Genomic DNA, 17,887 nt, shown 5'->3' on the forward strand with positions numbered 1-17,887 from the left:
TCCCCTGCATCGGCAGGCGGACTCTCAACCACTGCGCCACCAGGGAAGCCCAAAAAGATCTTGACTTGACTTCACCCTGAAAACATGAAAATGTACTAGGGTGGCATCTCCATCTATGCCCAACATTGCACGTGATGAGGCGGACATACTTTTATCAAAGTCTGATCCTTCCTTTACGCCTGGGCTACGTTTCTCTCCCTTCCAGCAACTAGGGGTCTATCTTTTTTTTTTTTTTTTTTTTTTTTTTGCGGCACGCGGGCCTCTCACTGTTGTGGCCTCTCCCGTTGCGGAGCAACAGGCTCCGGACGCGCAGGCTCAGCGGCCATGGCTCACGGGCGCAGCCGCTCCGCGGCATGTGGGATCTTCCTGGACCGGGTCACGAATCCGTGTCCCCTGCATCGGCAGGCGGACTCTCAACCACTGCGCCACCAGGGAAGCCCGGGTCTATCTTTTTTTATGTATCTTTACCATACACACCGCCAACCCATTGCTTTTTCATCTCCTCTAACACTCTAATTTCTCTCATTCCTTATTTCTCTCCCTTAACTCGTCTTTTCTATAAAAGATAAGAATATTTATTTAACAATATGCATTGTGTTTATAAAATATGTTCTTAATTTTAAAAGCACCTGAGTGGAAGGTTTTGTATTTCCTGTTCAGGGAAGCTTATTAGTGGCCTCAGAAGGCATGCCAGTGAGGGTGAGGGAGGAGCTGGGCACTTATTTAGCAAGCCAGATTGGCTGAATTGACCCTGGAGATCCACAGCCTCCTTACCAGGTGGCTCTCGTGTCCAACCCATGGAATCGTGGCACCTCTTACGAGTGTGGCTCTTGGTCATCCCTACTGAATGGGTCAGTGGACCTCAGTAATAATAAAATGAAAACTCTCTCTGTTGAGCCAATATGTTGTTGGAGAATTTCATGGTAAGACTTTCCCTAATTGACTGTGAGTCCTAGGAAATAAGTTTTCAAGAATTAAAATGTTCTTCTAAATTTGGAAGTGTTTATTAGGACCAGCAATCTTCTTGATTATCATCACTTAAAAAATATACCATAAGCTCTAATGAAATACAACATCTATTTGGATAAAATTATACCACATTTTTTTAAGGCAGATAAAAAGTGTTGTTTTTCTTTAAAACCTCATTAGGTCTTGATTAGTTTACAAGAACATAAGCCTGAAGGTATCAGGCTGATTGGTGAAAGCTGTATGTTAAGATGCTGTTTCATGGATGGTGTTTTGTGAAGCTCAATTTCATGTTTTTCTTTACATGGGAAAAACTTTTATGAAAAGACTCTGGCTTATCAATCTTAACTGCTGCAAACGAAATTGTGCCTCAGCACAGATTAGTACAATATTAGTAATTACCATCTCAAATCCCTTCAAGATGTAGCTCATTATAAACTCTGAACCCCTCGAAGCTGGTGACAGAATAAATAAAGGATCTGCATTACCAGTTATTAAAAACTAGGATGAGACAATAATAATTTTTTAAAACAATCAAAATAATATGGATGAAATAGTTTGGTTAAAATATGTTTCACAAAAGTAAATCTCCCTTTCAGTTATGTTAAAGGTCAATTAGATCATGCAGTTGGTATTGTAACTTCTAATACTGTGGGTGGGACTTAAGATGTCATGTAAATTTTTAGAAATGTTTTTCAAGCAGTTCACAATGCACCATGGAATTCTTTAGGAGTCACATACGATGTGGCCCTGAGGCTAATCTAGTTGTTGGAAAGTTTAAGTACTAAACAAAAGCGTTAGTTCAGTCATGCTAGAATTTGAAAAATCTATTAGGCAAACAGAAAGAAGTGTGGGTAAATTAAGCTTTAGGGTATAAGTTTTGGACTCACGTTTCTTGAGGCTAACATTGTTACACTACTTACAGCGACTTAGGGCACTTAAAAACAATGTTAGGGGACTTTCCTGGTGGAGCAGTGGTTAAGAATCGCCTGCCAATGCAGGGGACACAGGTTCGAGCCCTGGCCCGGGAAGATCCCACATGCCGTGGAGCAACTAAGCCCACGTGCCACAACTACTGAGCCCGTGTGACACAACTACTGAAGCCCATGCACCTAGAGCCCGTGCTCCGCAACAAGAGAAGCCACAACAATGAGAAGCCCGCTCGCCGCAACTAGAGAAAGCCTGCACACAGCAACGAAGACCCAACGCAGCCTAAATAAATAATAAAAATTACTTAAAAAAAAAAAAAAAGACAATGTTAGGATGATTACTTAACCTCTCTAAGATTCATCTGTAAAATATGACTAAGGAATGTTTCACAGAGGACTAAGTCAGATACTGAGTATCTTGTAATATGTGCTGAGGGTTAAATGAGATACCAGGGGTCGAGTAATGAACTCAGGACCTGGGCATGTTAAGTACCCAAGTATTTTGGTAACATAGAATTTTATAGCTGAAAGGGATCTTTTAGCTATAAAAGATAATTTTCATCTCAGACAGAAGACTTAAAGTCTCTAGAAACATTAGCTTCAGTCAAGCAATACATGAAAAAGAAATAGACACAAATAAAAAAAATTCCCCACCAGGCTAAGTGTCTTTCTGCAAGTTTATACATGCAGAGCCAATCTCTCTTCCCTTCCTAAAAGCACAAAGGTGCAAGATAAGTAAGGTAAACAGCTCTTGGAAAACATGTGTTCAATTTACATCAGGTTGCATGACCATACATTTTTGTAAAGAAAAATGATCATTCCTTTCAGGTGACATAAAATGCATGGGATTTAAATCAAACCCAGCCTCAGAAGAAACAGGCAGTCTGGGCTGTGTTCTATACGTTAATGGCCACCGGCATCGCTCTAGTCAATGGTCAGGTATCAAAAGCATTGCCCAAACTGTACCAATTACGGTTTCACAATCCCAAGCTTCAGAGCTTTCCTAAGTGTGTGCAGTGTGTTTCCAGTTTGCTGGAAGTTGATCTACTTTCACTTACACAGTGTGGTACTCACTCAAACATTTCCCTTCCTCGTACCTGGAGCATATAAACCTTCGGCACACTTTATGAGCTAATGGTCTGCACAGCGTCTTGGTTTACTGAGACCCAGGGAGGAATGATGTAACACATTTTCCAACAGATGATACGCTCATTGAGGCAGTGTTCAAACCAGCTGCTGGCAAAGCCAACCAAAATTCTAAGGACCACGAAAAACAACATTAAGAGATCTTTTTCCCTACCAGTTTAGAGTTACCAGATTCCAGCAAGGTGGATATGGAGTCTACCTTTCTAGGGCCAATCTCTTGGCCGGTGACAAGGGGGCCCTTGTTAATGTTTGATTCTAAGATGTGCAGTTTATTAAGGCTCCAACCTACCATCACTGCTTCCCCTGAGGACTACATCTGGCGAAGGTGTCTGCCGGGAACGGGAGCCAAAGGAATCCAGGCTATCGAAGGAATCATCTCTGCCGTGTCGAGGGGGAGAGAGGGAGTCACTGCGCTCAGAGTCCCAGCAGTCGATGTAGCCACTGTCTCGAATACTACGTTTAGGGCTCTCAACGTCATCAGTCTCCTGTTCAAGAAGAAAAAGAAAGGATTACAGACATCACAGCAACAGACATCGAGGCTACAAATATCAGGAAAATCAATCTCCAATGGTCTCCAAAAAATCCTGCATATAGAATCAATCTGGAAAGGCTACGGCAACCAGTTATCAAATTGATTATCATCTACACAACACTTCATTAAGCCTTCCCTGCTGCAACTTTTTCAATCCGAAAATCACACGTATTAAAAAAAAAAAAAATCCCCAAGCATCTCGTACTCCACAATGTTGGAAAAAAAAAAGTCCAAGGAACTGAGAATAAAAGATCATCAAGTTTGGATTCACAAGAATATAATGACAGATAAAAACAAAAATGAGAAACTAAAACCTTAACCTTGACCCATCTTTCAGGATCCATAACTGCATGTCTGTTCTGGGACCCAGTCCCCGGTTTAGCTGCACAACTGCTTCTGTTTATGCTGTCTGGCTAATGCACACAGCATTTGTTTTTGCAGCAGAATCAGTTCCGTAAAATCCTGGAGCAGCATGTTTCCATCTTCTGCTACCTTGAAGGGAAATTCCTGCTCTGAAAGGGAGCTGTCTTTCTGGGGCAAAAAATTTAAAAAAAAAAAAAAAAGCAGGGAAAAATATGTGAAATGATTTTCCTGATGCCTCGGAAGAATCCAGGCATGCTCTCGCGCTCGGCCAGCTCTTGGCACTGGGGGAGCTGAAAGCACTTGTGGCTGACCCACATGTTCAGAGCAGTGAGAACAATGGCTGTCTTTGACAGCCTGTGATTATAAATTCTTTCCAGCGCAAGCAGCACATACTAAAACACTGAAACTCCAGCAGAAGAAAGGTCAGTCAAAGCCATCCTCACCCTCGAATTATAATAAAAGCCTTGTTCCCGCCAGTGTCTTAGCATTAATTACAAGAGTCCAAGCTGACGAAAACAGAAATAACTCCGGTCACTCAAAGATAAACCTCAATTTAATCTCTCCCAGACTGTTGCTTAAAATCAGGGCTGTGAAGGACATCCGCAAAGACTGGAAGGTCCCACTGAAGATTTCCTGGGATTCTCAGGCAGGTCCCCTCCCCATTCCCCATAGAAAAGAAAAGAAAAAAAAATTCTCCGTGGTAGCAATTTTGGAAACTGTCTACACTGACTAATATGTTCGCCGGAGCCAAAGCCTTTTAGGAAGTGCCTTTGCCAGCTGCTTCTATCAATTATAACCAGATCCTCTGACACACTCCCCAGCAGGGGGCCCTTTGGGGGGACAGAGCAGCTGTAATTCACAAGGCACGCACAGTGGTCTTGCATCAGGAGAAGGAGTAGGAAAAAGGGGAAGGGCAGGGTTGAGGGGGGTACCCTGCTGCAGCCACACCGAGGATCCGATTAGTGCCCCTGAAGAACAGGTTGTCAAACAGCCTGGGTGACTACAGATGACATGACCCTCCCGAGGAAGGCAGAAATTCCAGTTATGGAAATTAAGGTATTTTAGTTTACTCCTAGGTCAAAATTAACCAGGACTTGTACAAAAGCCAGGCCTGACTAGCAGGAAAAAGAATTCATGACTAACTGAAAAGTATACATCTAAATTGGATATGGTTTTGCATTTAATTTCTTTGGGAATGCAAGTAATTATCTTGGATTATTTATCCACTGAGAATAGGCTAAATGGCTAATGTTACTGAACACTTACTATGTGTCTGGGGCTATGCTTGATGCTTTCTCTATGCTCTGTTCTTTAGTCCTCACAACCTGCTCCCCAATGATGGGGTTACCATTGTCCCTATTTTATAGAGGAGAAAAGAATCAGAGACGTTGAGTAAATTGACTCAGGTCACACAGTAATCAGCAAAGCTGTGATTCTAACACAAGACTCTGTCTTCAACTACCAAACAGTAAAACCTGGCATTTGATGAACTTTGGTACAGTTACAGCTGTCAACAACAGCATCACCTCTCCCAGCGGCTGGACACTTACTGCCTGCTTACTCAGTGGATGACACTAACCTGGATAATGTCCCTTCGCTAAACACTGTTTATGCCTAGATCACCAACCTATACGTGCTGCAAAAGAGAGACAGTTTAGAGTAGGTTAAAAGCATGGTCTTGGAAGCTCAGCTGACAGTTTAAATCCTGGCTCCACCCTTTGTCAGCTGTCTGACCTTGGGCAAGTTACTTTACCTTGCCCAGTTTCAATTTTCTCATCTGTAAAATAGAGCTAATAATATTTATCTCATAGTATTGCTGGGAAGGTTAAATGTATTACTATATGGAAAGCATTCAGAAAAACACCTGACGCATAAGTGCTCGAAAAATGTTAGCTGCGTTATAATCACTCCTATGTATTCATCTGGCAGGTAAATGTCAATATATAAATCATAGAAAATTTATAAATGCAGTTAAGGACATAATCTTATATACACACGGATACTCTTCTATCTCCTTCTCCATTTATATCCCATAACTAGATGCCTTGGGCCCAATTTCCCATCAGGGAGGGCAGACACTCAGGAAGTCGAGCCACTGGTAACATCTAGAAATGACACAATTTTACAAGCTGCTTGGCACAGAATTACAAAACTGGATTTTCAAGAAAATAATATCAGGCAAGTTTCCCCCAACACCCAAATGTCTCCCCCACCCTATCCTACAGACCACAGGAGAACAGAAAGGAAAAAGAGAAAGTTGACATGCTTCTTGGAGCTCCAGCTGCTTTCTTGCAGCCAGTTATGGGAAAGAAAAACAAAAAGGCCGTTCTGTTCATGATTTTGTAGAAAGCCAAGAATTAAACCTTGGGTCAAGTGAGAGCTGGAAGCTGAACGGCAGGGTCAGTTTGACAAGTGAAAACCAGGCCACCTGTGGCCATCCTTGGCCAAGCTGGTCCCTTAGAAACCTCAGGGTGAAGCAAGAGGCTGGCTCTTTAGCCAGAAATAAAGATTTGGACATCCGCGGGATGAACAATTTTATTGGATTCCATCAAGTCACCCAGAGGCAAGCTTTGGGAGCGGGGTTAGAAGATATAAACCAACACAAAGGCTAGCACAGTCTAAGTGCTCTGTACTCGGGGTCTCTTACGTCGTCTACGCTTTCCATCTAGATGCCCAGTAGTGGCACCCTGTCTTCTACAGAGAGCACTCCAGGGAAAGGGGATAAGACTCAAATCTGTCCATTGTGCTAATTGCTGGTTGTTCTAGTAAAAGTGTGTTAATGAATGGGATGTGAATTACTAGCTCCCACAATATTTTTGGATTATTTTACTCATCTGTCCTCTTCTTATCCTCCTTTGTCAGAGATAATGAGAACCAGCTACAGTTGGTGACTGACTTCTGGTATCTGAGAAACTCCAGATGCCTCTCTTTTACCACTCACCATTTTCTGCTTCCTTTGTGATTTATAAGGTGGCTAAATCCTATTCTGCAGTGTGTTAGGTTCTACTTTTCCAGCCTGATGAGCCATCTCTACCCACCATACTCTCGTCGGTGAAGCAATTCATTCCACAGATACTGACTGAACATTGTCTATGTGCCAAGCACTGTCTTCAGTGCTGGGGACACAATGTTATGCAAATTCGATAAATTCCCTGTCCTCATGGGCCTTATGCTCTAGCAGGGAAGGCAAAAAACAAACAGAAAAATATACAAATACAAATTTGTATATAAATACAAATTTGAATACAGAGTTGAATGGTAAGTATCATGAAAAAATAAAGCAGGTTCAGGGAAGAGAAGCTGATGATGGCTGCTGCTCTAGGCCAAGGTCTTGTACTTGTTTGCCCATCAAGCTCCCCCCTCTTTAACCCCTTGTTCTGATAGCACCCTCTGAGGCAGTACTGGCTTAGGCCAATCATGGTATCCCCTGTCCCTGGTCACACTGACTGGTTCAGGGATAGGACCCACACTGGACCAGAGTACACCCTAGGAATTTTAAAGCTGGGGCCAGGGAGAAGAATTCCTTGCCTTCCGGGCAAGAAGCTAGGAGCAGATAATCCCGGGGATGCTGTTGGCCATGGTCTCTGCTATGAGAGAGTGTTTGCCTACTGGAGGAGAGGATGAATTCAAGAAGAGACTGGAAGAGAAGAGAGACAGAAAGAGAGAGGAAGAACCTAGAACGTTGACTTTCTAGTTGCAGGTCCTGAGATCTCTAGGGCCACCCTCATCCCTACAGTGCTCCCTTTAATCTCACTATTCTCGTAGTAATTCCCCTTGGTTCAGCTTAAGTGTCCCTTCCTTTGGGAGACTTTCTCTGACGTATCCAGGCCCAGTGAAAGGCCATTGTCATGATGCTTTCAGAGACTTTTTTTTTTTTTTTTTTTTTTTTAATGCGGTATGCGGGCCTCTCACTGTTGCAGCCTCTCCCGTTGCGGAGCACAGGCTCCGGACGTGCAGGCTCAGCGGCCATGGCTCACGGGCCCAGCCGCTCCGCGGCATGTGGGATCTTCCCAGACTGGGGCACAAATCCGTGTCCCCTGCATCGGCAGGCGGACTCTCAACGACTGCACCACCAGGGAAGCCCAGAGACCTTTTTTGTCTATAGCAATAGCAACCTACTACGAACATCTACTATGCGTCCGATGCTTATGTTAAGGGTTCTACATGTGTTCCTTGCACTACAGAACTTAACAAGTTGTACCACAGTTAATCATTTTTATGCACATTTCTCCCACTAGAAAAAAACGAATATAAAAAAATTTCACGCTAGCCTCCTTTGTGAAAGAAAAGCTTTTAATTTCAAATTTATTTCAGCATGTATATGTGCAGAAGAGATTCCAGTTGTCTCTCAATATCTGTTTTCCATTTCTTCTCCAGTGAAAATACACACAGTTTTTAAATGAAATAAAATCTACTTTCCCCAAGTCTTTCCTTGCAGCTAGGTATGGATACGTGACCAAGTTCAAGTCAATAGGATGTGAGCAGAAGTGTAGTGCATGACTTCCCAGAAGTGTGTTTAAAGGAAGGCATAGGCCTTTCTTCTCCTCAGCCCTCCTTTCTCCTGGCTCAAAGGTGGACGTGAAGGCTAAAGCCTGTGCAGCCATCTTGGACCAGCAGGTGAGTGTCCGTGAGTTGAGGACAGTAGAGTAAAAAGACGGAAGGAGCCTGAGCCCTTGATGGTCACAGGACCCTCACACTAGCCCTGGACTGCTCATGTCCAGACCTTATGTGAGTTTGATATAAAACTCTATCTTATTTAAGCCACTGGCGGAGTTGTCTGCATTTCCCAGTTAAACTCAATCTTAATTGATAAAATGAGATAGTATACACTTTAGATGAATCTAATATTTTCAGGCATTGGATAGACCTGTGAAATTCAAGTCAATTACTCTCTTTATCTAGAGACACCACTACTCTCTTTAAATGGGAACACCACAGCTGGCCATTTTTAGTTAAGTCACGCTTTGGCCAGTGATACTAACTACTCCCTCATGTCCTGTGAGGTCATCTATATTCATTAAAAAAAAAAGTAACAGCTGTTCACAACAACAGGTGATTTCAAGGCAGTTGTTAGTAACCAACCGTCTCACTAGAAAGGGAAGTTAGGAGAGCTGCACAGACCAATAGCTGCTCAGATTATAGAGAAGCTGGACTAGTGATAAGAAACATCAATAACGAGAAGAAATCAGATTCCAAGAGAAATCAGCAGGGAAACTATGGGGCAGAGCTTTTCAATAGTTTAAAACAGATAATCCATCTATCATTATCCAAGTCCAAATTTAACATAAGACCAGCAAACATTTAGAGTTCACAAATCCATACTGAAACTTACCTTTGTATTTTCCCTAAGTATCCTTTATTGAGAGAGATGAAAGATTAAAGGACAAATAAGGGTTAAGACTAAGAAACAATGTGTTGTGTTTGAGTGGTGTGTTTATTTTATTTTTCAAGGAATTTAGCTTCAAGGACTTTGTTTATATGTGTTATGACTAATATGAAAGCTTTGTCCATTTACACATATATGAGCCGGCCTGGTTCTAGCCAAATGCAAAGAATTATTAGAACTATTAGCTTTAAGGAAAAAAAGAAGAAATCATTAGAAAGTTGGAGCAAATTCTTGCTTTCAGTATTAAAAGAAAATCCGTAAAATACAGAATGTCTCTCAACGAGGTCTCACTGGTGCATTTAATTTGCATGTTAGAGAAAAGAGGAAGAAGAAGGTCTTAATTATATATGCTGCACTATGGGTCTTATCCAAAACCCACGGATGCTACTGATTACAAATGAGCCTTACCTGTTCACTAAGGCCTGTTGGGTGAGGCTGCTCCCGGGGAATACTGTATGCTAGTACTTTGGGTGAGTTAATGTACACTGCTGAATCCTAAAAAGGAACACATAGGCAGCCACACAAAAAACACTGCACTGTTTCTTGGACAAATTCCTACCTTAGGTCAGTCTTTCCCATAATTAAATACACAAATAAAGCTTTGACTATTACAAAACATGTTTTCCAAATTTCCAGGTCATTCAAATGCAATGGTCATAAAATATGCATCTTTGAAGAGAATGCTTCTAATTTTTCAGAGCCCATCCGGAGTGGGTACCCAGGCAAGAACTTGGCTAATGTTACTTCACCCACACCAAGGCCCTGATGGGTAAGCAAAATGACCTTTAGGATGAAAGTGCAGAGCAAGTCTTCATTTTTGTATAATGCTGTATTGTTTAATTCAGGCATTATTCCCCCAAGAAAATAAGCACTGAGCTCTTTGGTATCTAAAGTCATATACGGACGGATTGAACTTTCTCTTTTGGAATTAAAATTGGATAAAGCTCAGATCTCCCATTCTCAGAAGGGAATAAAAGTTCAGGTAGGCGTGGGTGTATGAGGCAAAGATGGCATTGGTAAGACAAGCGGTCATTTCCTTGAGTGCACGACATATTTGGCCTGTGCAATTTTACCACGTGAAACTGTAAAGATCTTAAAAACAAGCAAATGTGTTGCTTTCCCACCTTGTCTGAACGTCACGGCATGAAGAAGAAAAGTCAAGTTACCTTCCTCATCTGAGCCAGCAAGCCTTCGAACTCCTTCAGGTTTAGTGTTGTCCCACTGTAAGATGCACAGCTATTCGCTGCTTTGCCCAGCCAGTAGATAGTCACTAGTACCTGGGAAAGAGAACCACGCACAAAGAATTACTTTTAAACTAAAGAATCAATAATGCTTCCCTAACAGGAAAGCAGGAGGAGAGAATGTGTAACATTAATTTACAAAGCCCACCATCCATGAGGTATCCATTCTAGGTAAAATCATTTTAATAAGGACCCAATGTTGCATCGGTCAACACAAACACGATTCAGTAGTTAAAATAAGACTGCAGTTTTAGGAAGAATTTGGTTGTGAGAATGTGATCTATAAGACAGCAAGGAGGAAAAATAAATCCTCCAAAATTATTTTCATGTCATGAAGGCTTCAAAACCAGGAAGCAAAATTTTTCAGAAACTCTGGAGTCTTTCCCCAGACCAGCAATGGAACAGGTTGTCAATCCCTTTTGAGAGAGGTGCTTTTAAAGGCCCATAATTTCTACTTGTGGGCACAGAGGTTCTGCTAAGACCACTGGCAAACATTTTTCAGAGGAGTGATAAAGGTTAATTAGTGGTTTCCAGCACAAGATCAACAAAATATATCTAATTAAAGTCAGAAGACAGCAATGTAATGAAGAATGCAATCTGCAGAGACCTAGTTCTGGGGGTACGGTTAGATTCCTCTTAATCTGAGATGGGAAATTTTTAGCCTGGTCAAGACTACTGCCAATTAACAACCTTGGATGTTTAAGAATGTCTATGAATATTCACTGGTCTGAAGCTACAGTCCTAGGTTAACATTTTGTTCTGTCTTTCCAAAGAAACTGTCCGCAAAAGCAAAGGCTCTTTCCATTGACTTTCCCACAGAACCCAACAGGGGTCAGCTGAAGATGAGCTCCTTAAAATTGAATTATTGGGATCTGAAGCCTAGGGAAAAGCTAAGACTATTATTTTGTTTTCACATTTGGTCTTATTGCTTCAACTAGGCTGGGGAGTATTTATTGTACCTCCCTCTACTTGGCCAGAAAATGCTTTGTACAATGTGATATGTATACATGCTTCCGATGGCAACAGGCCCAAGATATGGTTATGTGCATCATTGCTAGGATGTGATCTGGTTTTCTACCTCTGTGGGAAAAGGTGACTTTAGGAATACTTCAAAACTTCCAGAAATTATTTTTTAACTGATTGCTTACAAATAACTTTCCAGAGAGCAGAAAATTGCGAGTGTCAGGACATGAACTCGAGCCATAAAATAACTAATGTGGGCTAAGAGTATGAGGCTCTCTTGAAAAGTGTAATAGGAAAACGGCAGATAGAACTGTGTTGTGTTTTAGATTATGGGGTTTCTGTTTAAAATTGTATGATGAAAAATGTCAAATATCCCTGGTTTTATAGAGGAAGAAAAAGAAGATAAGAATGAGAATGTCAATCAAATGTAATAGCACCCTGAAAATTTCTTCAAAAGGGGAGGGTCACAGCCAATTTAAAAGTTTTATATACAGAAGGTCATTTCTTACATTCTTCAATTTAAACTTAAAATAAAAGAGCACTAACATACTTGCTTGGAAAATAAGATCTAACTCTAAAAAGTTGATTTTGGAAGGTACTAATAAAAACTCAAAAGATTAATAGGAAAAAAACCACAAAAGGTACAGGCCCACAACAGTCAAAACTATTTATATTATGCTAATCTTTTCCCCAAAACAACCTGCCCAGCTGCTTAATTTAATAATCCCATCTGTGCCTACCAATGGCAAGGAAGTAATGTTAGTGCTAAAACAGATCATTCTGTGTTTAAGAAACCAAATTACAAATGGAGTGCAAGCTTTCATTTATTTATTTCTGGACTAAGCCCTTATCTAATTAAAGAGACCACCCCTCCCCGCAAAATCTACCATTTTTATTTCTATCAGAGTCATTAATTAGTCTATCAGAGGCACATATAATTGTTTCCTAAGAAAGATTCTTTCTAGCAAGGCATTCGAGAGGCCTTGAACTTATGAGCTAAATTTTACACTTGAACCATCAAAGTTAGAAGGAAAAAAGTTTGGAAAGTGAAATTAAAACACTTACATTTTTCAGCTTCCTGCTATAATCAAGGCTCCTAGTTTGGAAAAAGGAAAAGAAAATATGATCAGTTTCTTCACTGTGATCTTCCCTTCAACACCTTTAAGATGTATTTGAAAGCTAACATATATAATGAAATCAGCAGAATATATTACTTTTAAGGTCTATGATTAGTGATTTCAGGTACTAAATAAAATTACTTAGAAAACAAAGTACAGAAGGATAAGGTGGAATTAAAGTTCCATAGTGTACCATGGAAGGATGAATGCTTTGTAACATCTGGAAAATGAAGAATTCCATTTAAAACTACCACTGTTTATATTTGTATAATCAAAGCTTAACTGTAAAAGTAAAATTTTGCCTTGGTTATATATCACTGTCAAATTGAAATCTGACTGCACTTCCAAAATCTTCTTTATACAAGTACTTTTAAAGAAGTTCTAAAACCTTACCTAATTAAGGAGACCTGAAAATATATGTAAAAGAGGCAATGCTATCCTAATACTTGTTCTTTTCTGCTATGGACATAAATCAGTGCTGGGGAATTAGCCATAAGCAAGAAAATATGCATGCTATGTTCAAATATACACACACGCATTCTTAAATATACATAAATGTTTATTCTCAAACTATAAACCAAAAAAGCTACTTGGCGGTACTTTCTACATATTCATACAGTGAAATATAAAAATTTCTCCCAAATTATTTCAAAGTTTCTTTAACATGTCAACAAATAAATACTAGGAAAATAAATGCTACACTTCTTTTTTCCACAGAACTTCAGTGGGGGGGGGGTGCTGGGGAGGGAGAATGTAATTCTATTATATAAAAAAGAATTCCTCCAGATATTTAGATCCCAGTTACCTTACTGCTGCATACTGTGACCCAAAGTACATATTAATGAATAGATACACAATTTTAAGTCAATTGAGACTTGAGGGACTAGAAAACAATGTAGTCTATAGTCTATACTAATCTAGTCTATACTAAGGAGATAAACCATCAACAGAGACTTAGACTGTAAGAAGCAGTGGTCCAATTTGGATTTGATTAAGAACATGTTTTCATATTCCCCCCTATTAACAGAAAGAAAGATTTGTCATTATCTGCTTAGATATTTGCTAGGATTTAAAATAATTTAACAACAGTAACAGCAGCAAAACCAGATGAAAACAAAAATCTATAGAAGATTTGAAATTTTTGTGAAAAACAACTTAAGAACAGGGAACATAAGACTTTTTCTGCACTGCCAATGACTGTTTTTTGACTAAAATTGTGACCCAGTTCTAAAAAAAAATCACGCTTGGCACACAGTAGGAGCTCACAAAATATTTGTTTGAATGACTTCCACGTAACAACCAATTACGTGAAAATGCTCCCACATTTTTCAGAGACATCCTCGGGAGCAATCCAAAGGCTTTCCTCATTTTCATCCAATTGCTGCGATTCCCTGGAATGATACTTGCTGCATGCCCTTCTGGATTATGTTTTCATGTCCCATCAAGGTCGTCTGGCACCCATTACAGTAGAGTTCACGAAATTACACACAGAGTAATCATTTGCAGTTTTCCCTCTTTCTTTCTTTATAGTCTACTCAAGTTACTTCTCAAAAAAAAATAAGAAGAAGAAAAATTACCCACAATGAAAGCTAATCTAAAGAGTATTTTTCAAAAGACAATTTCAAAAAGCATCAAAATTTCCTCTTTGGGATCTACCCCTCTACCTATTGCTTCCACTATTAATTGGTGTCAGTAGGGGGTTCTCCATCTCTGCTAATGTTTGGCTCAACTTTCAGAGGGGAAAGCAGAAAAATATAGCAGTTCTACTTTCATCTTCCATAGCTATGAAATCTACATATGTTGCAAATGTCCCCTGGACAGTGCCAAGTTAAACCAGCATCACTTACAGAAAAGTTGTGAAGCAGATAGCTCATTCCATGCCCCAATCTTCCCTAATACTAGAAAAGATTTTCTAAGTACCAGAAATGAATTTATGGCATAATTTTTAATATAAAGTTCTTTATGTGCTTCTAAATATTCATACAGTGAAATAAAAATGTTTTCTCCATAATTATGCCAAATTCAACAACCTACAACACTTGTGGACCACCCCTCCCACGACGCTCGTCCTTGCTCATTACCCTTCTACCACACTGGCTGGCCACTCTTCTTTCTCTTTCTAGACATCAAGTTTGTTTCTCTTCCCAGCCTTTCTACCTGATTCCTCTGCCCTGAATACCCTATAGATCTTAGCATGTCTGGCTCTTGCTTCCCATTCATGTCTCAGCCCTCAGCTGAAATGCCACGTCTTTAGAGAGACCATTCTTGACCACCTTTCTTTTTTATTTCCCCCCTGTTTGACTGAGATATAATTGATATAAAACGTTATATAAGTTTAAGGTATGCAACACAGTGATTTGATATATGTATATATTGCCATGGTCACTATCTTTTACACCATCTATTTTATTATTATTTTATTTTCTTCTCAGCACTTATCACTCCCTGCAATTTTTAAAAATTTACTTATTTACTTCCCATTTCTTGACACAGGGTATAAATTCCCTGTGAACAGGGGGCCCGTTCTCTAGTGACTGGAAAGTATCAGACACATAGTAGCTGCTCAGTAAATCTTTGTTGAATTAATGAAAAATGACATAGGGGAAGGCGATGGGCAAGTATTGCTTAATGAAAATAATAATCTCAAGTGAAGGAAAAACTTAAAAGGGAAGAAAATGAGGAGAAGAAATGCAAAAATGGGAGACAGATGGAAAGGTATGATAAAGAAGGGAAGGGAAGCATAGGGAAGAGAAGGAGACAGAGAAAAGAAGCAGAGAGAAAGAGAAAAAGAACAGAGAAAAGAAGAGGAGAAGGGGAAGATTGTCCAGTAATTGAGAAGTGACTGTCTGTGTGCCACTGGTCTAAGTGACTTTTTTTCCTTTAGGTTGCTTTCTGTGCCTTTGAACTAAAGTCGCTTTCTTTAGAAGTTGGTTGAACCATCTTCCCAGATCTGCACTGAGAAAGCTTTAGCTAGAATCATACCTGAAAGAACATTCTGTCCAACATCAAACATGCTAACATTCTTATTATTGGGGTCTGGGAAGGAGAAGAGAGGGAGAAAGGAGCACCTAAATACATAATGTAAATATTTACTGAAATAAAAGGAGAAACTGACAGTAATACAATAGTAGTACGGGACTTTAATACCTACTTAAATCAATGGACAGATCATCCAGACAGAATATCAATAATAAAACATTAGTTTCAAATGACATATAAGATGGACTTATTAGATATATGCAGAACATTACAACCAAAAGCAGCAGAATACACATTCTTTTCAAGTGCACATGGAACATTCTTCAGGATGAATACCACACACACACACACACACACACACACACACACACAAATGAACATTCTGTCCAATTCCATTTTATAGATGAAGACACAGAGCCCTACTGAAGCAAGGGAGCTTGCCTAGGATTATAGACCTGGGGGTAGCAGATGTAGAGGTAGACCTGAGATTTCCCGATGCTCACGGTTTTGTAGAAAAGCAGTAAAGTGATATGAGTTCTGAATTTCTAAAACCAATCAGTCTCAGAAGCCTCCTGGTTTAGTAACGTATTGATTTAAAGTGACTCTTAAAAAGAAATGAATGCAGCTGCCAACAGTGTCAAAGTGAACTTTCCTTCACACTCTAATCAATGTGTGTGTAACAAATGATTACCTACCATGTCACACAGTTACTATTGTTTCTGGTCACTTGCCACCCAGGTGAAACTATGAATGTGAGATGAGGCAGAACCTGAAACAATTTCCTAAAATGAATAATGATTTATAGAGGCTGGATTTAGGTACAGAAATAAATGGAGCATGTGAGGACTAAAATGAGGTTTATGGTGGTTTACATATTCAAATATCATAATTTTTATTCTGTTCTTTTTACACTTAAGTAAAAATTTTCCATGAGAAGTATTAAAGAGAGGTCAAAGGTACAAACTTCCAGTTATAAAATAAATAAGTCATGGGGATGTAATGTACAGCATGACAACTATAGTTAATAACACTGTATTGCATATTTGAAAGTTGCTAAGAAATTGCTAAGAGAGTAGATCTTAAAAGTTCTCATCACAAGAAAAATAAACTTTATATGGTGACAGATGTTAACTAGACTTGTTGTGGTAAACATTTTGCAATATATACAAATATTAAATCATTATGTTGCACACCTAAAACTAATATAATGGTGTATGTTAATTGTACTTCAAAAAAGAAAAGGCACATTGACAACAGAGAAGTGCTTTTTACATAATCAATCATGGCTGACTCTCCCTTATTCCCAGTCATAAATCATAAAATCCAAAAATCATAAAATCCAATATGAACTCCAACTTGATTTCATTTAGTAGTTTCAATTATTTTTCCCCATGATGAAGAAAAAGCCAGTATCGGCAAATAGCAAAAAATTAACAGCTCTGAATTTTGGTTTCTTTCTCTTTTCTGTCCTTCTATGATAAAATGACCCAAAAGTAATCAAAAGGAGAAGTATAGCCAGTCCAAAGATGCTATCTATGTAATCAAGCTTATTATTAAAGCATATTAATGCCAAATACTGTTTGACTAATTTCAAAAAGGTTTTATCTGAATTTGGTAGAGTCTAAAGAACTTTTAAACTACAGGAAAGTTACCTCTACCATCTCAAAAGGACTTTTCATCTCATTACTCTGCTCATGAGCTATTTCTTCATAGAGAAGCACATTGCCTTTTCTTTTACTATAACATTCTTTCCCAAGAATTCTTTGGCCCCAAACATGGCTCACTGAGTAGATACAGTCAACAATAGCCAAATGGCCAATGATCCATCTTCAAAGAACTTGATCACTGACACATATGAGAAAACAGTTACAAGTGTAAATGAAGAATAGATTTTTCCATAATCTATTGACTTCTTTGCATAATAAACAGAGTTCAAATCTGTTTAGGAGTTTGCAGTCTTCCAGGAGCCTATTCATATGCCCAACTGGAGCCAATAAAAGCTTTTTGTCTAACCCAAACAGATTTGTGCATATTTCTCCCTTGCCTCTCCCTCTGTTAAGTTTCACTTAACATTTTCTTCCCTTTCTCTAAAATTCTAACTCTATGTACATGATTTTTGCATTTCAAAAAATTATGTTTGATCAGAATGAAAGCTATACACAAGGGAAGGCCAATGTGGTTTATTTTGAAAGCTAGATTTTTACCTCCACATTTTAATTTTATTAGGCATGCCCAATTCTCTGCCTCTTAGACCTTACATCATC

At 39.4% G+C, this 17,887-nt stretch overlaps 1 protein-coding gene across 7 annotated transcripts in view; it reads right to left on the reverse strand.

The window, feature by feature from the left end:
• Positions 1-17,887, reverse strand: part of LIMCH1 (LIM and calponin homology domains 1) — a 339,182-nt gene that overhangs the window by 90,336 nt on the left and 230,959 nt on the right. For 2 of the 7 annotated variants that reach the window (XM_027103082.1, XM_027103081.1), the window contains exons 1-2: positions 3,894-4,212; positions 3,331-3,526 (exon numbers count right to left, since the gene is read on the reverse strand). In XM_027103082.1, the coding sequence (XP_026958883.1) occupies positions 3,331-3,526; positions 3,894-3,917 (220 nt within the window). In that variant the 5' untranslated portion in view covers positions 3,918-4,212. Of the gene's footprint in view, positions 1-3,330; positions 3,527-3,893; positions 4,213-4,379; positions 4,626-10,488; positions 10,600-12,591; positions 12,623-17,887 lie in introns of those variants that run through there. The other 5 variants (XM_027103085.1, XM_027103083.1, XM_027103079.1 and 2 more) reach the window with 4 other exon arrangements.

This window comes from Aethalodelphis obliquidens, unplaced genomic scaffold (genome assembly GCF_003676395.1).
Source record: "Aethalodelphis obliquidens isolate GAN/ISIS:26980383/991018 unplaced genomic scaffold, ASM367639v1 scaffold6, whole genome shotgun sequence".
In the NCBI taxonomy this organism is placed as follows: domain Eukaryota; kingdom Metazoa; phylum Chordata; class Mammalia; order Artiodactyla; family Delphinidae; genus Aethalodelphis; species Aethalodelphis obliquidens.